Source organism: Ostrea edulis, chromosome 1, assembly GCF_947568905.1.
Source record: "Ostrea edulis chromosome 1, xbOstEdul1.1, whole genome shotgun sequence".
NCBI classification, from domain to species: domain Eukaryota; kingdom Metazoa; phylum Mollusca; class Bivalvia; order Ostreida; family Ostreidae; genus Ostrea; species Ostrea edulis.
In genome coordinates, this window is record NC_079164.1 from 76381152 (window position 1) to 76407441 (window position 26290).

General features: G+C 37.4%; 1 protein-coding gene across 1 annotated transcript; it reads left to right on the forward strand.

The window, feature by feature from the left end:
- The first annotated feature begins 23435 nt into the window (after window positions 1-23435).
- LOC125673601 (uncharacterized) lies at window positions 23436-24080 on the forward strand. The gene has a single exon (XM_048910248.2). It carries the CDS (start codon window positions 23436-23438, stop codon window positions 24078-24080), a length of 645 nt encoding a protein of 214 aa, XP_048766205.2.
- Window positions 24081-26290: the final 2210 nt, after the last annotated feature.

A 26290-nucleotide genomic window follows, 5' to 3' on the forward strand; every position in this document is an offset into this window, starting at 1 on the left:
TCTTCACCTTCCATCTGTGAAACATCATACTGTCACAATCGGTGGGGATAGGGTGTTAGAAAATTGCAAATCCGGGAAAAGGGGCGGTATACACAAGCGCTTGCTTAAATAGTAAGTTATTGCAATTTTAAAATACGTACATGGATACACCATGCAGTATGTATGTATTGTTTATGAAGTATATGAATTGATGGAACATGAGGATGACTTTCCGTTTTCATTGAAATTTCTGCTGCCCTTGTTCATAATACAATAAGCCTTTTGAATTCACAAAATGTCGATCACCCCATAATATCAGCTATGCATACAGTCTTTTACGTTCCGTTCTATTTTCCATTCCGTGTTTCTTCTCGGGAGGGACGTTAAACAATATACAATTAATCAATCAACCCATTCTGTAATTACATGTGTAAAATAGAAAATAACGAAAAGCCCTCTATAGATAACTTACTCAATATTTCCAAGGAAAGAAAGAAATGTCGGTCTAAATGGGAGTCACTAGAACTAGAAATGAAATGTTCTTTACATGAATGATGACAATGCTAGCAAATTGATCACACTCCTTGAAATTCATAATTTTATTTTTGAAAAGCTTCACTCCTCCCGGGTAGATGGACATTTCAGCATAGAACGCACTGCCGAGGCGCAAAACTCAGATTCTAATGCACAGGCACTTGTTTCTGTAAATAACTTACGACCTCTGTATATTATTAGTATACAGAGGTCGTAAGTTATTTACAGAAACAAGTGCCTGCGTTCTAATGGCCAAATATGACCGAAATGCAGTTCCCTCAACGCCCATCTTTACTCCAGCAATATCAATGACAGTCCAAACTGTACTTGCGGTAGTCCCGAAACAGCGCAACACTTCCCTTCGCATTGTGCTAACTATGTCACTCCTCGTAGATTGATTTTTGAGCAAATACCTTTCAACATAAATGTCGAAACTGTACTTTTAATGGTGTTAAAAATTTATCCAAGCCGGATAACGAAACCATTTATCAAGCTGTTCACAAATTCATTGGCGCATCCAAAAGGTTAAAAATCTAAACAACCCTCGCACATTATTCCTTTTCACACAACACTGTTATGACAATTACTTTCATTTCTTATGATACCATTATTTTCGCTATCTCTATCATTAGTATCAATATCATTAGCAGTTAAGTAATACCAATATGATTATTATAATCTCCTTTTTTAAGATTCTTTTACCATTATTACTTATCTTAACCACAAATACAGTATACACATATATAATGATTGGCAAAACAATACCTTAAACCACCAATTTGGACAGATTACTATCACAACTGTAAATCTACATAAGGGAAATGGATTAATATAAATTTTATAGCTTGTTTCCTAATCCAATTGCAATTTATTAGACCTCTGTTGTAAGTCCTCTTCATTGTTCAATGTACCGCATGAACCTGTTTATGTTGCAGTAAAATATTGTTTACATTAAGTATGACCGAGAAAGGAACAAGATGGTGCACATAATGTGATGAGTGTGCTATGAGAAAATCCAGACCAGTTTAGATGGAGAACCTGAAAATCTGCGTCAGCGAGCAGGAATTAACTCTCGACAATGACATTACCCGACTATACAACGCCCTGTACTGGGCCGTAATTACACAGGTCACTTTTAACAATCAGTTGTAACTTCATTGGAACAATGTTCATTGCTCTACAGCTACATTACAGCTGTGTCCTATTTGTACCGGCAACATGAAGTTAAATGCAGCCTGATTAGGTTACATTGCATACCCAACGACGAGACTAGTGAGACGATAAAGAATTCCAGTTATATGTACTGACGAGAAAATAAATATAACTTGGAAGAATTGTTTTAGTACACTAATACTGATGTCTCCCCTTCCATTAAAGTGGAAAATTAAGACTTACGGTACATAACATTCGCCTATATATATATGAGCTTCAAACAAAGAACAGTGTTGTGAACATGTGATAGTAAATTAAATTTACGAACATACCAAATATCAAAGGCCTATGTATAAAAAAAAAAAAAAAAAAAAAAAAAAAAAAAAAAAACACGTTAGGGTCCAGATAACAGTAATGCCCAAACAATTATATTATTCGACCTTTACATATAAGGTCAAGGTCATCAAAAAGGTACGTGACACACCATCTCATGATGGTATACCGGCACACCAAATATCAAAGGCCTAACCTAAAAAGACAAAAAAGTTATGGCCCGGGCAAACTTTATATCAGAAGCGGAATAAGATACGGAAGAGGAATTCCCACTAAACAAAATGCCTCCTTCTGGGAAGGGGATACATAACAACCTGTTCATCAACCCATGGCACAGAAATTCCCGCCCTTATTATAGTACAATGAAAAAGGGGGAACAATGTGTAGGATTAAAGGGAACGAGTGTGGGGATCTCTACCATTCCGAAAATCAACCAAGGGTCCTTGTTTGCCCAACTCTTAAGTTTGTATTCCCTATAGGAGTTATAAGATTGATCACTCTTCGTTATCTTCAATTTATTGATATTGAATTCTATTTTTTGTGTTTATCATGTTTTTCTCAACTGTTACTATGCTTAAACTGTTGATGTAAGGTTCTCCACACAGACATTTACGCAAACGGTTTTGACATGGGATCATTGGTTGACATGTCATACAGAATGCATGTTAGATTTATTGTCCACCACCGCAACGCAGATGGGGGACATAGAAATACCAACCGCTCAAAGTATTTTGTTCAAATTTTGTACGATTGTTAGTCACCATAATTATGTAGTTGATCATATTGCGCCGCCATTTTGATTCGATAAATTTTACAGGAGTTATGGGACTTTGTTGAAAATGTACATGCTACACTATAGGAACACTTTGTGTGGATGCAACGCTACAGAAACCGCTCAACGGATTCTGTTCAAATTTTGTAGGATTGTAAGTCACAATATGTAGCTGATCATATTCCATTCCAATTTTCATGTGGCAGGAAGCTCTTTTGTGCTTCAACTTTTTTTTGCGGTGGTGGGGGACATACATGTATGACTAAGCGTAGCAATCTTATTTTTCATTGAATAAACAATTTTGTGAAATTAAACAGACTTCCTTCTTACATGTATATATCCTTTTTCTTTACATGGTTAGATAACTTGGGTAGGCACCAAATTTTCAATATTAAAGAAAAGATGAGTTAGTTTAAAACACGATTGATTACGTAACATTATATAATTGTGCGCTACATTTAGGAAGATGTCGGGATCGCGATGCGGATGTTGTCCCCGTCATAAAGCAGCCAAAAATAAACCGAAGTATGCATCTTGTAATGTAACATTAAAATGTGTATTGGACTATCCCTCACTCGTTCTTTGCTGTATGTAGGTGAATGGAAAAATAATTTGTAATTATGATATCGGCAGATATTTCGATATACATTGTTATTAAAATTTCTTAATCATACTACGATTGTATTCATTTATTTGTATATTTTAATTAAGTACGTAATGTTATGGTACTATTGATTCCGAGTTAATTTTTAAAAATAATTGAAAATTCCAAATTAAATGTTTTCACTGGAGTGGCAAGATTAAAGATTTTGGCAAGTAAGTCAGCAATCAATTGATTGATTAAATGGGAACTATTTACGTAGTTCTATTAGCGCATGTAAAAAGAACAGGTTTAATGTGAATGGAGTAACTTTTACGTGCAGAGAACAGAATCAATATCTGAAAGAGACCCGACAGACGAAAGGTACGGGAAAGCTTACCATCACTTTGACAGGTCCTTTAGTATATTGAATATTCTACAGACTTTTATTTTTCACATGAAAAGTAGCCCATAGTAGAACTGCTCCAAGTTTACCCCTGAATCGAGTGTGATAAATTGATGAATGAAAAATTATCAATTCGTTTATAATTTCTCTAGTAATTCTAGTCAGCAGTGAATCCAGAATAGCAAATAATTATTATAGCTTCTGCAGTGCTTGTAACGGGCTCCTGCCGAAGCACGCTTTAAAGTGCACGTACAGACCCTGTTAAAGTGACATCTCGTGCCATGAAAAAATTATACAAACACCATTAAAGGAACAAATTAAGATCCAATAACAATGTCACTATAGTGTGTGGTTTTTCTCGTTGATAAGCTTGGATTTAATTGTACACATGTACGTTTTTGTTACCAGTACGCTACCCTTGGTGTGATACATACACGTAAAGGACATGTCATTGTACTTTTCTTTGGTTTATTTCATTCAGACTACGTTCTTAAGTGAGCTTATTTGATCGTCTTAGCCCGGTGTCTGTCCGTAAACTTTTAACATTTTTGGCTTCTTCTCCAGAACCACTAAGCATGTTTGGTTAAAGATAATTCAAGTTGATGCACATGAAGTACCGCGTTCTTATTGAACAGAATAATTAATAAACATTTTGTTTCAAGAACCAATGGACCGATTTCAAATAAACTTTCATAGCACAAGTCATCCTTGGGTATCGGTGATTCAAGTTTGTTCAAATGAAATGCCATGCTCCCCGAAAGGGGAGGGGATAAAAATCGTCAAAAATAGGGTTGGGTCATTTAAAACTCCTCTACTCAAAAAAAAACATTGAGATTGATTATCTTCGCCTTTAACAGAAAGGTTGAAATCTGCACGAAAGCTTTTTAACATGATATAAATTCAAGTTAGTTAATTCAAATCATGGCCTCCTGGGATAGGGTGGGGCCACCATGGAAGGATAAAACATTTACATGGGGAAATATAGGAAATAATCTTAAAGGGGCATTAGCTGTCATTCTGTCATCTAAAATTTAATTCAATAAAAAAAATGCTCTGTACCATATATTTCAGTAATAACATCAGTGGTAATGATTATTTCAAGCACGTTTAAACCTCAAAGCAGGTACCTGAATGTGTGATTTTGGTGATTAAATAATTATTGTCTTGCATATAATCCTTATATACTTCTTTACACTAAAAGCGGTTTTATAAAGTAGTTTTATTAGGTCTCTCTTGTTTTTCTACAAAATAAATGTTTTCATTATTTATTATGCCCCCTTCAAAGAGCAAACTTTGCTTGACAGACATTAAACTTGGTACACTGGTACATTGTGACAAGTAAATGACCCCTAGTGATTTTGAGGTCACATGGTCAAGGGTCAAACTGGAAATACTGTAGGAATATACTGACCACTCAATGTCTTGAGAACCCTTTGCTTGACAGATATCAAACTTGGTACTACACTAGTACATCTTTAAGAGTAGATGACCCCTCTTGATTTTGAGGTCACATTGTCAAGGTCAAAATGGGCATAGGAAGATACTATCCGCTCAATATCTTGAGAACCCTTTGCTTGATAGACATCAAACTTAGTACACTGGCACATACTAAGGAGTAGATGACCCCTATTTATTTCAAGATCAAATATTCAAGTACACTGGTACATCGTAATGAGCTCTATTAAATTTAATTTCACATTGTCAAAGGTCACAATGGACATAGTAATATATTGTCGTCTATATTTTAAGAAGCATGTGCTTGATTGGCACCAAACATGGTACACTGGTACATCCTGAAGAGTAGATTACTCCTATCGATTTTAGGTCACATAGTGAGACCGCTTTGGACATGGGAATATATTGTCTGCTCAATATTGTTATGAAATATGTGTTGGTCTGTACCTGATATCGGAGGAAATTCAGATTAAACTAAACCCAGTTCCATTCTACCATGTTACCATTAAATGATCGTTACGACAGGTAAAGCTGTCATGTTATTTAATTATTTGTTATTCCATTTAGAATATTATTTACAGAAAGTGGTAATACAAGCCAATCTACCATGTGTTGGAAGATGCAAACACCGGATGTAATTTGTTTACATTCGATCCGGAGGTCGTCTCCCACCGTTTGCAACCAGTCATGTTAATAAAAACACGTCACAGCATATGCTATGCTTACCTATGCCTCTAATATGGATTTTCAGGTTATCTAGCCTTTGTTTTGTGTAAAGAACTCCGTGTGTTCCTTTTTCCCTCCATACTTTGGGTTGAGTCTACCGTGCTACTGTTTTAATAAACTGGTCTCTGATTGGTCAGCGTGATATTTATAAACAGAGAGACGCTGAGAAAGTTCAGTTCGGAGTTCTTAGATCCACCATGTCCCAAATGCAATTGCTGCAGGATCCAGCGAAGGTGCTGAAGGTGATTAATTCTTGATTTATTAAAGTGTATTTATTGGACTCCGCACCTTCTCCAGCACCAATAATTCCCTTGTCTCGTATTGTAGCAGGTTGATCCGCCCCTTCTTATTATTGTTTACATGTACATAGTTACGGTACATCCGCACCTTCTCGCCCCTGTCCACCTTCTCTCAATTCATCGAATACAAGGTGCATACACTTGCACCTTTACCAGAAACCAACTACTGGATATTTTCCTATTACTTAGGTCCATTTAGATTGTTTTTATATTCATTTTACATATTATTCCTGACGGATATATTGCTCCTTTGATCTACCGCGCCAGCTGCCGACCAGGAAGTGACCTGTTTGTTTTTCATACGTTGTCCAATTATTACAATAAATTTGTGTGTAATTAAAAGGAACTTTGTTGTCTTGTCAACTGATAAAAGGTACAGAGCCCACATATTATTCATAACGAAATGCTGTAGAATACAAAGAAAGTCATTATTCATACCAGGTTTTAATACAAATATTTTAGATACGGCATTTTCCGTTACAATATCTCGGGATTGGTTTTTGACACTACTATCAATTAAATGTGTATAACCCTTTTCAATTTTGCACCACGGGGGGGGGGGGGGGGGATATATGTTTTACAAACATTTCTTATTAATATGCACTCTTATGTCATTGAGAGATTTTGAGGGGAAATGGTTGCCATCACTTTCACAGCTGATGCCCCTTCAAAAATCGTCTTCCCAAGGACAAGATCATGATTACTCATATGAAGACGTAAGCAATCCTCAAGTTCAAGTTGTGGTTCACGGAGATAGGGTGTAGTCACAATAGGGAATCAAAATTTTACATGGAATTATATCAGAAAAAGCTTTTAAAAATCTTCTAAAAAACAACAGGACTATGAATACTCGTATAAATATGCAAGTAGTGCAGATTTAAGTTTCTTGAAATCATGATCCCTGGGGTTAGGATGGGGCTATAATATATGAAATTTTTTAAATTGGGATACATAGAGAAAAAAATATTCTCTAGAACAACAGGATCATGATTACTCGTATTTTACAAACATCCCCTGATAGTGTAGATTCAAGTTTGTTCAAAGTGTGGTCCCCGGGCGATCAGAGTTTTATATGGAAAACATCTTTTTGAAAATTTCCTCTCACAATCAGTGGGCCATAACTAGTTATTCTAATGTGGAATCATCTTCAGGTAGTGCACAATTCAGTGTCCCCGGGTATAGGATGGGACAATAATAGGGTGTCAAAAGTTTGGTATGGGAATATACAAGAAATTAAATAAAACAAAGTCTTCTCAAGATTAGTAAGGTTGATTTAAGTATTTATGCTTGAAGTTGAGGTGGGACATGTTGTTTGCCCTGTCTGTCAGAAACATCAACCTTGTTCACAGCTTTTGAATGATGACTGAAATGGCTCTCATATTTCACATGTGCATTCCTTGTGGCAGGACTTTTCTTTTGCTATCAAAGTATTTGACCTTGACTTTTGAATATTGAGTTTTAAGAAAAATCAACATGAAAGTTGAAGATAACGAACAGCGATCAATCTCAGAAATGCCATAAGCAATACAAAATAGATAGTTGGGCAAACACGGACCCCTGGACACACCAGAGGTGGGGTCATGTGCCCAGGAGGAGTAAGCATCCCCTGTCGACCGGTCACACCCGCCGTGAGTCCTATATCTTGATCAGGTAAACGGAGTTATCCGTAGTCAAAATCAGTGTGACAAGAACTGCCTAACAATCGGTATGAAACATGTCATAAAGCATTTGACCCAATGATAGGTTGCATTGACGAACTAGATCGTTATAATGTTGGCAACCACCATTATTTATTTGAAATTTGTGCCCCGATATTCCTTTATTAAGTGAACCCTTAGTTTCTTCCATATAAATTAAGCCACACAGGTACACTCAATAGCGTAGACGACGTTAGAAGATTTACAAGTCAAATTATCAAAAATTTTGGTACAGAAAGTACGTCAAGTGAGATTACTATCAAATTAATTTCTAATGATCAGTATATGACAAGTTTTACATTTTTTTGCAGAACATTTTGAAATCGAGCACATGGGATCTGAAAAGGAATCAACAATATATATAAATGTGTGTGTCTCTTTATTCGGAGTAAAATAAAACAAAACAAAACAACAACCTCTAAACACTTTTTTGAAATATTTCGACCGTGTTACCGATCTTCTTTAGTCGTATTAATCTGTCATAACAACGTAACCTTTCAATCACATTTTTGTTTATTTCATTGCAAAATCAGGACCGAGTATGGCGAATAGATCAACTTAAACTTGAGGAACTAGTAAATAAATTAAGCATTTTCATGTATACCACTGTCCCCAGATCTCCCTAGGATGTTATGTACACAAACAAAAGGGCGTAAAATGGGGTAGGGGTGGAGGGTTTTAAAGTACCTAAAAGATTAAGTGCTAGACCCCATTGTTCACAAATTCCTGAATCCGCCTATGTAATTTTACTTCTTTTATTGTTTTGAATGTATTTTATTATATTAATGGTATACAGTGGGATTAGGCACATGTTATGAAAACGCATTGTACACTCAAATTACGACATATCCTAGTTAGTATGCAGTAATAATGACACAAACTTTCACTCCCGTTTTCGAACAGTTATTATTCAGTAGCTAAAATTTTGTTTTTGCTATTCAATAAAGGTGCGAGATGTTTGCAAGTCCATTATTGCTTGCTGTGAATTGAAAAGTGTATTTCTGTATAAAGAAAAATAAGACTAGTGTCGATTAATTAGTCAAGTTCCTTTCCCTTCGGATATCAAATGTCGGGACTGGTCACAGTAGCTCAGTTGTACAGCGTTCGCTTCGTAACCGGGAGGTCGTGAGTTTGAATCCCGCTGGTCAAACCTAAGACGTAAACATAGGTAGTGAGTTCCCTCACCAATCGCTCGGGATTTAGAAGTGAGAATCACGTGTCTTTCAGGTATGACCTTAAAATGTAGATTACGTGTCGCGGCAGGCATTGGCACGTTAAAGAACCCTCACTGCTACGGCCGTGAGCGCTAAGCATATGTCTAAATTTGTGGTACTTCACCTACAAATTCTTACGTCTCGGTTCAGACTTCAAGATTTCGTTTTAAAGTGTTCTAGAACAGTTTAAGTATTTTAAACGTTTGAATCTTATGATGGAAAATTATGTCTATACCATGAATTGCATAAATTTCCTCAGGATCTTGATGTTCATCGATATTAACTACGACTGTTGCAATTCCTGTCACACATATGACAATGTCATATACAGTAATTAAATTTCATATTTCAGCATGTCATAGACGGCTAAGCAGAGCAAGTCCATTGTATCATCGGAAGATTTAGTGTTGTCCATTTACAATGTGCAACTTCCAGAGGCTTTGCAAATTTACCTATCATGCGTTCAGACTTCGTTTCACTTGACATTTTAAAACAGTATCACCCTGCATTTTTGTGAGAAGTATATCCAGTTGTTCTGTATAGCTATTGCACAATCTCTCCATGGTTCAGAATAATATCATCTTATGGGCAGAGTATTCACAGCAATGGAAATGTTTTCATGTCAATACAACAAACAGGAAGTATACGTTGTGCTTGTTCAGAGGTGATACATCTGGATGCCATGCGTTCTTCCACAAGGGAGCGTGAAAGATCATATTTTCCTCCACAATTAGCTATGGAGTTTTTGTCTAAAGGTGGTAGGTCGAGAAGTTAACAAATCCTCGCCACCTGTGTCCACTATCAGGTGCACTCAAATGCTACCATGGCCAGTTCGGGATAAGTTTGACCTTAGTCCTTTTGTTTCTCTTATGTCTAAAACGGCTGCAGAAATAGTCATAATCATACTCTGTCAAAGAGTAATTCACATCAGAATCTTTTTAAACCCCAATCAATGTGCAGATAGTTCATCTCTAAATCAGACCAGTTTAGATGACTCTTTTGGAATGAACATTAAACCAGGCAATGCAATTACCGGTGAAGAGTTTCGAAACAAATCATCTAAATGATACAAAAAGTTCAGTCTGACTCACATGAAAATGAAGTCCCGCATTCAAGATTCGATACGGATTTATTACCAATGAGTTTTACCAGTTGATGCATATTTCTTTATTTTTGATAACCCAGAGTTGACAAATTGTTGAAAAAGTCCTCTAGGGTAAAAATGAAAACGATTTTCCTTGTAGAAAACTAACGTTGTATTTCAGATGCTTGTGGAATTTGGGTTTCTGGAACATCTTCAACTTCACATCTAAAGATGCCCGATATTTCGTTAAAACAGTTGTTAAGAAAGGGGAATTCTACACAAGGAAGAAGATTAAGGATAAAACAAATCTTGTAAAACTTAACCCACAACCTTCAGAATCCCACGTTGTACAAGTTAAAAGGTATTATGCGACATCTAAAAAAGACAAATAGGGCTCACAGCAGGTGTGACCGATCGACAGGGGATGCTTAAAAAATTGTAAACTTGCTGTATAGTCGTATTTTTTCAGTTTTCTGATTTTGAAACCCGTGTAGCTTTCAAAATTTTTATTTTTCTATGTGATTTTGTAAGTGCGTACTGCCCTAAGCCAACAATGGACGACTTTGAATCGAGCGTCTACATAATTTTCTACTTTTTGAACAAATTCTAACAGGTTTTTGCTTTCCAATCACTTAAAACTTTCAAAATATGATTGATTGTTTGCTGTTTTCCGCCACACTCAACAATTGTTCAGTTATCTGGTGGCGCCCACTTTTTATTGGTGGAAGAGAGAACCCAGATACAATGTACCTAGGAAGAGACCACCAACCTTCCTCAAAATATGATTAAAGAGATTACGAATTATTGTTAGTCCAATTAAATGTTGAGAAATGTTTTTGGATAGCATACTTTCGACTTGATGTTTGATTTCATTTTGGTAACGTTCATTGGAGTTTTTGTCTCATCTTCAATGAAATTTCTTATTTCAGTGAAAAAGTTTCATCGTTTGCACTTGTTATACCATCTTCACCAAATATCATGTGTATCAACCGGTCCCTATCCTGTTCGGAAACAGCATCGTTAACCAATGCTTGTTTGGCATTTTGTCTGATCTGGCGTGTACAAAGGATGTGTCTGGCCTTAGGGAATGAATGTGGCATTTACCATGGACTTTTCTCTTCATCATCACCTATAATAAGATTATGTGTATCTACATCTGCTAACTGTACATAATTTATTAATGTGGCTGAAGAGGGTTGAGTCAGTTTTAAAGTCACTGTTTTCGTACAAATACATGGGACCTATAAGAATGGGATGGTCACCTGTTTCAAGGTCAATTACAGACACATCTTTACATGACATGACTATTACGTGCACACCACAGTGGTTAAACGTTTTGTGAGCTATCTTACTATTACCGTTTGCACACATGTTCTTTAGGTCTTGTATTTGCTCATTGGTATAAAGTATGATGTAAGGAGTTTTGCTCTGTTCTCTGTTAAATGACGCAACTTTGACGTTAGATGGTCGAGTTACGAGATATTGTCACCTACATTTTTAATGCAACATGTTTCTCGTGGACTTCTTTTTGTCATAGTTTTGTCCCCTTCTTTTTTTCCGATGACCTGAGAAGACATCGCTCTTATTTGTTAAGTCATTATAAACTTCTATTGGTTTTTCTCTCTTTTAGAAGGGATGGCATTTCTGACGTAACTTCGGTTGGAGTGTTCATATACTCCGAGTCTTTATTCCTAGAATTCCAGTGGGAAGACAAGCCGGGAAATTGACCTAGGCTAGATATTAAACAATTGAGAAATGTTTCCGTTTCTGCTGTTATGCGTCTTTATAGGATGAAAGGTGATGATAACGAACAGTGGTCAATCGCATAACTCCTATAGGCAATACAAAATAGATAGTCGGGAAAACACGGACCCTGGACACACCAGGCCTATGCAAAAGCCTATGTCAAAAGACAAAAATGTTATGGTCCAGACAAATAAAATCCTCACAAATTTCTATTATTTGACATTAAAATAAAAGGTACGCGACAAACTGTCTTGTTGTGATATACCCACATACTAGATATCAAAGGCTTATGTCTAAAGCCAAAAAAGTTATGGCCCGGACAAACTTTGTTCATATATGGGAAGCGGAAGAAGAATTCACACTAAATCAATATGTTCCCCTTCTGGGAAGAGGAGACATAAAAAAAGCTAAAACATCATTGACGAGTGTAAGGAGGAGGGGGTGGTTTTAATCAGACTGATTTTGGGCACGAGTTCTTTATGAAAAAAAGGCTTTCTCGATGAATTCAGGGTCTCCATGGCCGAGTGGTTAGAAAATCACGCTCAAAATCATACGGCCTCTCACCTCAGGTCGGCGCGGGTTTGAATCCCGCTCGCGCTGGTAAGTGAAAAAGTTTTTGAGTTTACTTTCGGAAGGTCGGTGGTCTCTTCCCAGGTACATTGTATCTAATGTCGATTAAATGACCAGGGATAGTATCTGGGTTCTCACTTCCACCAACAAAAACTGGGCGTCACTATATAACTGAAAAACTGTTGAATGTGGTGAAAAACATTTAAAAAATCAATCAATCGATGAATTCATTCCAAATTGAGGTGGTCGTCGCTTGATGACTTGAACAGCTTGGTTGAACTCAACTATGTCGTTTATTCCCGGATTGTATGACCGACGATATATGTTGCTCGAACTTGTCTTTCGAAGCCAGCTCATCAAAGTGGAAGTGTCAAATCCCCTATCCTGGTCGCTGCTGACAATATCGGGAAATCCCCTATCTAAATATTTTATATATTAAGCCAAGGCAACTTCTGCAAAACTTTTGGTTTTGAAGGGAATACCTTTGGCCATTTTGTAAAAATAGTCTCTACACTTTTCAGCATGCAGTTGTTATTTGACTTGGAGCATGGTATTATCAATAGTAATTAAATCAATGCATATATGGTACCACGGAGAAACCATATTTCTTTGACAAATTTTCCACATTTTTGACAATTAAGGCACGAATGCACGTGCCCTTTAACCCTTTGATACATATTTTGCCAAATGAATAGAATAGTTACCCTACTCTTGATTTTGTATCATTGATAGGAGTTATGAGACGGATCACTACTCGTTACCTTCACCTTTTCATCTCTCTACAAAAAGTACATCATGTTGATTGCCTTTCTACATGTACATTGCACTTGGAGGTTTTGTCTTGGATCATTATGTTATTTATGTGTTGTAAATTACACAACCCAGTGAATTAAAAAAACCAATATGGCAATGTGATGGTAGTCCATGTAATAATCCCCACCCACTTCACTAGAATTCTTATTATTATTGCAATGGATGTTATTACAGATGTACTAACAAAGGACAGTTGCAATTAGCATTATCCGATGACAGATTATTTGAAGAAATACGTATAATCCAAGACGTTTTTTATGTTATATCTTGTGTTACACAGATGTGTGTTTAAGTTTAGCGCGCTACCATTATAACGTCAAAGCTACACACCAGAAATATTCGACAATTTTCTGCATTTTGAATATTTACGCATAATTAAATTTCGTTGATATCAATATTAGCATAAGTCGTCTGAAACCTTAACAATCGAGGAACCGTTTTAAGGTAGGTATTGGCACAATTTAAAAACCCAACTCGCAACTAAATATCCCCGAGCACCTATCAAATCGCAATGTCGTTTATTCATGAAAAAAAGTTTGATCAACACATGCTGTCCATTGTACATGTATATATTTTTTGAGAAATTGCTCCAAACATTGAGTTTTTAAAAACGACTTTCGCGGAAAATGTGAAATAAAACCAAATATGTGACACCCTATTCAAAGATGATAATGAGTTTAGGTTGAAGTAAATAAGAAAAATAATATGAATTTAAACAAGAGGCCCAGGGGCCTTATAGGTCACCTGAGTATCATGTAACAACCTTCCAATGTTTGAATTAAGTTTGTGTTTAAATATAAGAATTTTACTTTTGGATGGAAGAAACATTGAATAGCTATGTGGTCAGCCCCGCCTTTGCACCAGAACCCCTGACCCAGGGGCCATAAATTTCAGTTTTGAAAGAAGCATCCTTGATCATCATTATCATACTATTAGTTTGTCTACTTAATACCCAGCAGCAGAGGAGAAGGTTTTCAAAGAAATAAAATGCATTTTCACTATATGATCAATAGGGCCCCACCCTAATACCAGAACCCCTGATCCAGGGGCCATGAATTTCACAATTTTGAAAGAGGCATCCTTGCTCATCATAACCATGCTATTGGTTTGTCTACTTAATACACCGTGTACAATGCCACATGCGGGGACCGTGATCGGTGTAGCGCGGGGATGTGAATTCGAAGCGAAGAAAGTAGGTCAATAAGTATTCAAAGACTGATTGTGTTTAATCAAAATAAATCTAGATAGCCAAAAGTATTGCACGGAAGACAGTGGTTATTGGCAAGCTAGCACTAGCAACTGGGGAGTTTAGAACTCTTTGGAAATACCCAAACACTTCGACAATATACAAGTAGGGTAGGCGCCGGGTATATTTTTCGGTGTATTTAATGAGAAATCTCCACTCCTACTGCATAAACTCCAAAGTTTTTTTGACCAGAAACATTACCTTGAATGGGACTCAATATTCGACTGAAAAAAAAACAACACAAAATCATGATATGCCGAGTATTTGACTGAAAACCCTGTGTGGCGTAGGGGGGTGAAAATCTTGTGGCGTAAGGGGGCCGAGAATCCCTTTAACGTAAGCAAAGTTTCTCACTGAAATACACATCTTCAGTACAGCGAATATTGTCGTTATTCAAAATTATATGGAAAATTCTCAAATCATTTTGTTCAAAGGGAACGCAAGTAAAATCACAGTGTATAATTGACTGTTATCTATATGTTTAAACTTGTGTGTGTTTTGCAGAGTAAAACTGATAGCATGTAGAGGAAATGATGGAATCCCAACCAAACAAGCACATATATACGATTTGTGTGAGAAATATTATATGCGTCAAATTCAAACTTAAGGCATTTTTCACAGTGCAGCGCGAGATATTTCCCCCTGAATACAGGTGGCGCATAACACGTTGCGGTCCTATTCTCCACTCAAAGGTTCGTGCGCTACGAGCACCAATGTAATTAAAATTAGATGTTATATCCGCTCACATACTCGCTACACGTCATCTTTGTTGAAGTATACATGAAAAGATCCCCCGATGTCGCCATAGTTTAAAATTTAAACAAAACACGCGATAAATAAGTCACGATCGTGGGTGCCGCCATTTTTTCTCTTCCTTACGTAAACAATACATGGAATTGCGATATGAAGGGGGAATTTGATTGGCTGTTGCAAATTTGACCTCTGACGTGACCCTCTATGGGATGTTAGATGTTTGTGTAGCGAGTATGTGAGCGGATCTAACATCTAATTCTAATTAGATTGTACGAGCACTAGACCTCTGTCAACGGCTTTTTACAGAAATCTTGTAAAAGTTTCTAATAATTCAACATTTATGTTTTGGACTAAATATTTAGTCACATTATGAAATGCTTTTGGTGCAATTTGATGGGTGCTTACTGTAAATTGTTTAAAATCGCGGTTTTCTGATACTAAATTTGGGAACTACTTCGTAATATGTGTATGAATGTAGGTCATTCACGTGGTAGAGATCACTGTAAACATGGAATCAAAAGTAAGGAAAGCTGTAAAACATTCCATAACACTTGTAAAATAGGAGACAAACAGCTTAATGATAAAAATGTACTTATCAAAGTGCCAGTGCGCAATGAAAGAGCCTGATGTATCACATGTTGCCAGAACTTTTAAAAGGAAAGGAAATGAGAATGGCTGTGTATATCATTTGATTGTATTGTCACGTGATTGCAAGTGTTGACAGAGATGTAAGGGAATCTTGCGTAACGCACCCTTTGGCGAGAGAATGCTTGCGGTCCATGTTAAAACAAACTCTGGCTGAGTTTGGTTGCGGTCCTCAATTCATTGCAGCATTATAAGGATTTACTATTTCTGATTGTACATGTAAATAAGTGCCAGTTAAGGAATAGTGTAATTACTGACAATTTGAAATGATATTGCTGACGCTGTACAATACTTTTAGTCATTGATTATATTTATGTGTCCCTTGTGTGATTTTTCGCAGTCCTAAAAAAATTATATCAGGGTAAGGATGTCATTAAAATATCAAGTTTTCATTATTACTTTTCAGAAATTACATGTACAAACAAAGCATGCAAGTATTATCTTGTAATCATTTCACACTGTGGACAAAAATATACATGTACATCAGGAGTCAATGACCGCAACATGTTAATTTTATCGAACACGCTTCTCTAATGCAATATTTTTGTTGAACTATGTTTACTCATGTGTAATTCGATCTTTTGAAAATCAATGTTAGTGTAAATCAACTTACTCAAATGTACACAAAAATAATTATCAAACACGTAGCAATAGAAGGGAGTGCCAAAAGTTTTTTGTTTTTGTTTTTTTACTGTACATGCATAGTTAGTTAACTTTACGAACAAAGTTTGATCTATAAACTACCTCCATTAATAAAATAATATTTGAATTGTAAAATTTAAGGAACCGATCAATCTCTTGCCCTCCATCCCCCGCGATTTAGGATTTAAACTGGGTTTTGTTATATTTGTTTCGTTTTTGCTAATCAATTCAGACGCTTGTGAAGTACTTCACCCTTCACCCCCCCCCCCCCTCCCCACTTTTTTGAAGAAGAAAAATCCTACGTGCCTGAAAACATTTATATCATATGCTTTCATCTTGCTTTATTACATGTAACTGTATCATAACTTTGACAGAATTAAACCTTAGACATGACTGCCCCCCCCCTCCCCCCCCCCCCCCCCCCCCCCCCCCCCCCCCCCCCCCCCCGTCATCCATACTTTTCTACACAGTGTTTTTCATAACATCGAAAAACCTAAACCTTGTTATTTTTAGAGATATGCATAATAAAGATTTTATTACCGTAAGCTTTGTTCATACTACATGTATTTTATATGAAGCTTAGGACCGCATCGATACGCAGTATTAAGCACGCCCTCAATTTCCCGTGAAAGGGCAGTAACTGCAAAAATATAGGAAATTCGTTGAGGTTTCGGTCGTAAAGTTTCTTGAGAGTGATTTGCGCTTAATGGACCAAGAAGGATTCAGATTACATCTTTTTTGGAGTAATGCATTTAGGTAGTGATTCTAAATCCTCTTTATTTTTTAAAGCAGTGTTACTCGTTCTGGTTTATTTACACAGGCACCTTAAGTAAAGATACTACTCACCACCCCCACCCCCTGATGTTTTTGTGGCGACAATTTTCCGATATTTGTGGATTCCCTGTCTATCTCATCCTAATTTCTAGTTATGTAATCGTTTCATACTTTTTGTAAGCTTTAATACCAGTACAAGGTAAATATCTAAAGCTTACAAAAAAGTGAAACGATTGTACATAAATCAATATTAGGGTGAGATAGACAGGGAATCCACACATTTCAAAGATATTATGGTGCGAAAAATAAGGGGGGGGGGGGGCGATGTAGTATCCATACCTCAGGTGTCTGTGTTTATTTAACCAAAGATTGTTTTTCTTTCTGGTCATTGCATTATCTGAAATTATCAATAGTTCATGTCAATTTCATTAAAATATGAAACTGTCTTAACCATCTGGTATTGTGGTATTTTAGAAAATGTTTTTAATGAAAATTTAATGGCATAGAAAGTCACACACATCATTATCGGTTTATTGTACGAATATCAGAGTAACTTTGAACAAGTTTGAATTTGATATTTATATATTCACTGTGTTCAAGATGAGGATTTTGGTAAGAAACTTTGCGAGTCTCGGTCCCCCTACGCCACAAGATTTTCACCCCCTACGCCACACAGGGTTTTCAGTCAAATATTCGACATATCATGATTTTGTGTTGGTTTTTTCAGTCGAATATTGAGTCCCATTCAAAGGTAATGTTTCTGGTCAAAAAAACTTTGGAGTTTATGCAGTAGGAGTGGAGATTTCTCATTAAATACACCGAAAAATATACCCGGCGCCTACCCTACTTGTATATTGTCGAAGTGTTTGGGTATTTCCAAAGAGTTCTAAACTCCCCAGTTGCTAGTGCTAGCTTGCCAATAACCACTGTCTTCCGTGCAATACTTTTGGCTATCTAGATTTATTTTGATTAAACACAGTCTTTGAATACTTATTGACCTACTTTCTTCGCTTCGAATTCACATCCCCGCGCTACACCGATCACGGTCCCCGCATGTGGCATTGTACACGGTGTAATACCCAAGGACAGAGAAGAAGATTTTCAAAGAAATAATGCATTTTCACTATATGACTTATAGAGCCCCACCCTAGCACCAGAACCCCTGATCCAGGGGCCATGAATTTCACAATTTTTAACAAGAGGTACTGTGAGCAATGCTCACTAAGAATACCCCCGCTTACCCCAATCTCCCAAAGGGTGTTGGTAATAGGTATAAACTACCTCTTTTCTGAGTGTTGCTACTTCGATGTCCAGTGCGCATGACCTTTGACCTTTTGACCCCAAAATCGATAGGGAACATCTTCATCCCATGGGTAGTCCATATGTATGATATGGTGATTGTAGGTGGAAAGGATAACGCTTTAGAGCCCGGAAACCATATTGCTACTTCAATGTCCAGTGCGAGTGACCTTTGACCTTTTGACCCCAAAATCGATAGGGAACATCTTCATCCCATGGGTAGTCCATATGTTTGATATGGTGACTGTAGGTGGAAAGGATAACGCTTTAGAGCCCGGAAACCATATTGCTACTTCAATGTCCAGTGCGCTTGACCTTTGACCTTTTGACCCCAAAATCGATAGGGAACATTTTCATCCTATGGGTAGTCCATATGTCTGATATGGTGACGGTAGGTGGAAAGGATAATGCTTTAGAGCCCGGAATCCATTGCGTCTACAGACGGACGGACGGACAACCCGATTCCAGTATACCCCCCACAACTTGTTGCGGGGGGTATAAAGAGGCATCCTTGCTCATCATTACCATGCTACTAGTTTGTCTACTTAATACCCAGAGACAGAGAAGATTTTCAAAGAATTTCTACAGTTTCACTATATGACCAATAGAGCCCCACCCTAACAAAAGAACCCCTGCCCCAGGGGCCATGAATTTCACATTTTGGTAGAGGGCTCAATGCTCATTATAATTATGCCCACAGTTTGGCTTCTTGATGTCCAGGAGTAAAGAAGAAGATTTTTTAAAATTACACTCATTTTGATGGTTTTTGCCCCACCCCTCAGGCCCCAGGGGGGCAGGGACCACGAATTTCACAATTTTTGTTCCCCTCCACCCACAGATGCTATATACCAAAATTGGTTGAAATTGGTTCAGGGGTTTCAGAGAAGAAGCTGAAAATGTTCAAATGTTAACGCACGACGAACGACGACGGACAAAAACAGATAGCAATAGGTCACCTGAATGAATTCAGGTGACCTAAAAATCCAAACATATAACTGATATTTATACAAATCGTTCAAAAGACCAAAATAAACTGGCTGCTGCAGCGCTAGCAGTTATCACAAACGACGTTTTCCGAAAGAAGCAACAATCTATACCGCCAAAGCAAAGGCTATTCAGCTTGCGTTTGAGTACATTAAATTTCTAATGACTTAAAAAATGTAGCGCAATGATGAAAAAGTTTTCCGTCAAATTTTTCGTTTGATACATGCATCAAATAAAGAATTATAAGTTTCATTTCTTATCATTTAATTATGTTTTTAAAATAGAAAAACAAATAGTTTTTCTCATAAAAAAGCTTGAATTAACGTTTTTAAAATGGTGCGTAGGAATACCTATTCGTAACAATGAAAACAACAAAACTGGCTGTGCGTTCAAGTCAGGTAGTTACTGTGCAGCATTAGATGGATAATACACCAAATTAAAGGTGCAATGGTTAAAAGCTGAATTTGATATAAAGAAAGAGAATAAGTGGTGACTGGGTATATGCTGCATTGCGTTCGAGGAGACGTTGAACACTGGTTGTGTCGTTGGGACGGTGGAATGCGACTCTGTTCCTAAAAAGCTCAACACCTCTTCATCTAAATCGCCCTCGTTGACTGAGCCCCATATAACGCAGTTCAATTTCATTAATATCTCGCAGATCAGAAGTCACTGCTTGCTCCGCGCTGTCATCTTATCGAACTCGTAAAGCAGACGATACATACTGGGAGCTGGTGTTTACAATCTTGTATTCTTCTACCAGTCAGTGTCCTGCTACGTCATCAAGTTGACTATCCTGCCACGTCATCACTAGGCCTATGTGGGTTGTTTCTTTAAATTAATTTGTATTGTATTCATATCTTTGGTTGTGTTTATTTGTAGTAGCATCAAACGAATACATTTTGTATACAAAGCTTGTGTGGAAAATCCCGTTCTATAAATAGTGCTAAAATTAGAACGGGGAAGACGCATTCCAGAGAAAAGTAGTCCCGAGTGAATAGTGCAGATGAACTCCTGACGAATTTTTTTTTACTAAGAAATTAAACGAATTTTTCTTCCAATCGTCATAACATTTTACTATATTGTCAGACTCCCTATCATGTCTACAGTCGATGAACAGCATAAAAAATGATCATCCATATATTTTAGATATATTAAGCCTGTACTATCCTCTAACTAAACAAGGTAAAATAGTTGAGTTCTGCTGGATCTCAAGCCATATTGAAATACCTGGCAACACCAAAGCAGACAAAGAGGCAAAAAATAACTTCGATATGATATTGCACACTTTAAATTTCCCTACACTGATTTAAAATATTTCATAAAACTAAATGTAAATTCTCTTTGGCAAATCTATTGAGATTTCTGTGACACAAATAAACTTTTATTCTATTCAAAAGAAAATAAACAAACCGTGTAACATTGTAATGAAACGCGATGAAGAAGACTTAATGATTATTTCAAGAATACGGATCGGAAATTCAAAACGGACCCATTCTTAGTTACTAAACAGAGACATTCAGCTGAATGTATATCTTGTGACTGTCTTTCAACTATAGAACACATTCTTTTAGAACGCAGTGATTTTACGCCCACACGGGATATTGTAATGGTCATCCATATCTTACGGAGACACTATCACCTACCTACTGAAAGTAGTGCAGGATATTCAAAGAGAGATGAATTTCTGAAGATAAAAATGGAAAAACTAAATTTGCTAAGCCTAATTCCACAGGAGTGGCCTGCCATTTCTGCAAGAAAAAGGGCCATGCGAAAAAGCATTCTGAGAGTCCCCTACGGGAGGCAAAAATTATTGGACTGCATCAATATTCAAAGTTCCTTATGAGACCAAGGTTATGGTAAAAGGGAAGATTGGAAAACCAAGATAGGAATGGTTGGAAATCAACTACTATTCGGGTACAAAGACTAGACAAGGAAAACTTCAAAATCGATCTGTAACTTGTAAAGACAAAGGAATCATCATGATGTACTGAATATCAAATAAATATCTGCAAGCACATTAAAAAAAGTCCAGAAAACTGATAATTCATGTTATTTTTTTAAGTCTAAGGGCCATAACTTAACGACAAATCAATGGACCGAGACGAAACTAGAACTTGATATGTAACTTGTTATAGCAAAGCAATGTACCAAATATCAAATGAATATCTGCAAGCACATAAAAACAAACGTCCGGAAAATTAATAATTCATGCTGTTTTTCTAAGTCCAATGGCCATAACTCAGTGAAAACTCAACAGACCGAGACGAAACTCGAACTTGATCTGTAACTTGTAATGGCAAAGCAATGTACCAAATATCAAATAAATATCTGCAAGCACGTCAAAAAAAAAAGTCCGGAAAACTGATAATTCATGCTATTTTTCTAAGTCTAATAGCCATAACTAGTGAAAAATCAACGGACCAAGACGACACTCGATCTTGATTTGTAACTTGTTATGGCAAAGCAATGTACCAAATGCAGGGTGAAGATAACGAACAGTGATCAATCTCATAACTCCTACAAGCAATACAAAATAGATAGTTGGGCAAACACGGACCCCTGGACACACCAGAGGTGGGATCAGGTGCCTAGGAGGAGTAAGCATCCCCTGTTGACCGGTCACACCCGCCGTGAGCCCATATCCTGATCAGGTAAACGGAGTTATCCGCAGTCAAAATCAGTGTGCCAAGAACGGCTTAACAATCGGTATGAAATATCAAATGAATATCTGCAAGCACGTCAAAGAAAAGTCCGGAAAACTAATAATTCATGCTATTTTTCTAAGTTCAAGGACCATAACTTAGTGAAAAATCAACGGATCAAGACGAAATTCGAACTTGATCTGTAACTTGTTATGGCAAAGCAATGTACCAAATATCAAATAAATATCTACAAGCATGTAAAAAAAAAAGTCCGGAAACTGATTTGCAGGACTGACAGACAGACGGAGCGCAAACCTAAAGTCCCCTTCGACTTCGTCGGTAGGGGACTAAAAAGAATTGCCTAAAGTACCGGAGTATGATGGAAGACAGAGTACATGCCAACCCACATCAAGGGTCTACCCTGCAAAGAATGGCCAACATGATGTTAGGAATAAAAAGGACAACTCTACAAATCGGACAGGTTTAAGCCAAAAAGCTGGTGAAACTGGAATATTTATTGAGGCAATCATGAATGGCTTTAGGGTAAAATTACTTGTAGATACTGGTGCAACACTCAGTATAATTTCACCCGAAATATTGCACTCTATACTAAATGATCCAAACCCAACACTTGCACAAATCGATCAGCCCATTCTTATGGCCGACCGTACTGCCATAAAGGTAGAAGGCTATATTTCGATGTCCTTAGCAGTATCAAACCTTGTATTTAACCAGACATTTGCTGTGGTAGACACTGGTATTGATGGCATACTTGGGCTTGATTTTATGACAAGCAATGATTGCTTAATCGATTTGCCCAATTCGTCAATGGTAATAAAGGGAAAGCACGTAAAGCTTTCTTTCGAGGGAAAATTGGAAGTTGTAGAGAAACCTTAGCTGAGAATGTTAACGTTCCACCTTACGGTGAGGTCCTTACCATGGGTAATGTTATACCACCTGCCTTTGAAAAGTACCACCACTTGGTATCATAAAATCCTCAGACCGTTTCTTAGAGTCTGACTATGGTCTGTTGACCAGAACTTTGATGTAGGACAACAAAGTAACTCCAGGACAAAGTCGTAGATGTCCAATGTGTACATATGTAGCAAGAGCTGAAGATGATTATAAGAAGCATGTGTTGCAATGTGCTATGCGAACCTTCAATTGCACTTACTACAATTACAACAGTAACAAGGAAACCAATGTGAAGAGGTACGAAAGAAGAAGTCACCCTGGTATGACAGAAGAGCCCATCAAACTAGATGGAAAACGAGATAATGCTGAAGAATCAACTCGATGCAGCAGCAAATCTGTGGAAGTGCAAAATGCAGAACAGTCAGAGGAAGAGTGGTTGAAACAGGACTATGGAGATGTAATTGGTAATGTCTCAACTGACAGTGGCGACAGTAGTGATGAAGGTGACACAAGAGATGACCACATCAGGCAAGAAGAAAATGCCATTCAACATCAGTCATTGGAGGGTAGAGTCATTCGGAAACCGACGATACCTGCTAAACCGTATGCTCCTCAAAACAAGATTCCTCTTTTTCCCAGTAAGCCAGAGGTTGCCTCAAAGGAAACCAATTGTAAATGTCGCAAGAGGAAGCTATCCATGGAGGATGTTGGTGTTCAGACTGAAGTCAGTAAGAGAATTGTCGTAACCAGACAAATTAAGCGGTTTCGTGAGGGTGGCATCGATGTTGAAGAGGTGAGGGAGGAGACATTTGAATATTAAGCTTTTGCTGACTTTCGGTTATACTCAGAGAGAGTTGCGCTGTACTTAAAATTGCTTTGCATTGTATTAAACTATTTTTAATTCAGTACTTATTCATTTTACTTATTGATCATACATGCGGAACGCATGTCATCGGAGGCATGGGTAGTGTAATGATTCCAGAATTTTGAGGTCTATTCAAATGGACTCTTTTATTAGCCAATGTCTAATGTCACGTGATAAAATGTACCAGCAATCAGTGTCATTGTTAGTAGCGTTCAGCCAGGGAAGAAGACGAAGAAAACTGTAAGTTTTATAAATTAAATAAAGTATAATTCCTCGCCCGTTCATCGAGCGTCCTTGCTTGTGTACTTTAGAGGATTGATGCGATCATTGTTCCTTAACTTCACCTTTGTCACAACATCTTGTTTATATTGAAATGACCAGAGGCGTGTACTGTACATGTAAGGTACAAACTCCAAAAACACGTACCACAAGACTAAATTCTGGCGGTCCCGCACCGATAAAGGTGATGGACAAAGGGAGATGACTGATGGCGATAAGCTTTCTCAAGGTTCTGTTAATATAATTATGACACTATCCTGATCTAAAGAAGTCGAAGACTAATATTTGTACTTGGTTACAATATGACCTAACATTGCTTGCGAAAAAAGCACACATGGGATACATAAATAAATATATTGCTTGATATTGTTTAACGTCCCTATCGAGAATATTTCACACATATGGAAACGTCCCCACTGCCAGTGAAGGGCTGCAAAATCAAGGCCTGTGCTCGGCGCTTATGGCCATCGAGCAGGGAGGGATCTTTATCGTGCCTCACCTGCTGTGACAGTTTCTGCGGTCTCCTCCGAAAGACACCCCCCCCCCCCATTTAGTCGCCTCTTGCAAGAAGCAAGGGGTACTGAGGACCTATTCTAACCCGGATCCCCACGGGATCATGAATAAATATAACCAGTTACTAAAAATTATAGAACAGTCATTGATGATTTTACTTTTCCGAAATTACATTTATTACTTTAAGACAACTTTACATGTAACTGGCACTTGACTACAGTCAGATATACAGTCATTTGTTTTATTCCTTATATTGACGCTATGTATTGAGGACCGTGCAATATGTTGTGTTCCCTCTATATTGGGGGGGGGGGGGGGGGGGGGGGGCAACATATTTAACTCTTGTTGCATTGTGGAAAATGTATCCCATAAAAAGAAAAGGGATGAAAAATAGAAATAACGGTAAGAGAAAGTAACAATACAATATACTTATTTCCATCGAAATGTAGTAACCGATCCGGGTCAAAATAGGTCCTCAGTACCCTTGCTTGTCGTAAGAGGTGACTAAGTGGGACGTTCCTTCGGATGAGACTATAAACCGAGGGCCAGTGTCACTGCAGATGTGGCACTATAAAGTTCCCTCAGGCTCAAAGCCGGTAAGCGCCGAGCATAGGCCTAAAAAATTTCAGCCCTTCACCGGCAACGGTGATATCTTCATTTGAATGAAAAGTTCTCGAGCGCGACATTAAACAATACCCTGGTATTTAATCAACCAAGCGGTCGTGGTAGTGTAGCGGAAGAGCTCAATGATATTTGAGAGCATTTGCTTCGTAACCGGGAGGTTGTGAGTTCAAGCCCCGCTCGTGGCATGACCGCGTCTAACTTAGATATTAATCTAGGTAGTGATTGCTCCTTCGCCAAATGCTCGACATTTAGAAGTGAGATTCACGGGGTTTTCGGATATGACCTTTAAAACAGGTGTCACGGCAGGCGTTGGCATGTTGAAGAACCATCGCTGCTACAGCCCTGAGTTCCAAGCATAAGTCTAAATTCGTGGTACTTCATCTACAACTGGTTACGTCTCAATACGAGTGCAAGAATGAAACAAATAAACAATCAATCAATTGCAATGTAGTACTCGTTAAATGCAAGTTAAAAATTAAAATTGTGAATGAATTTTGACTAGTGGTCGAAACCTTTAGTGTGTAAAATAAGGAATTTATTTCAGGATTTCCCCCGGTTCATCAGCCCAACATTAAAGTATATAATAAGTAGATGAAACCCCGCGCAAGCGCAGGAAATCACAATTAAATAGGAAGACCTTTTTAAATGCGTTTTTGAATTGTTGTGCATAGGAATTGAATGAACGATATGTTATTAACTCTAATGAATTTAAGAATATTTTTTTATATATATGCGTGTATTAGTTATGT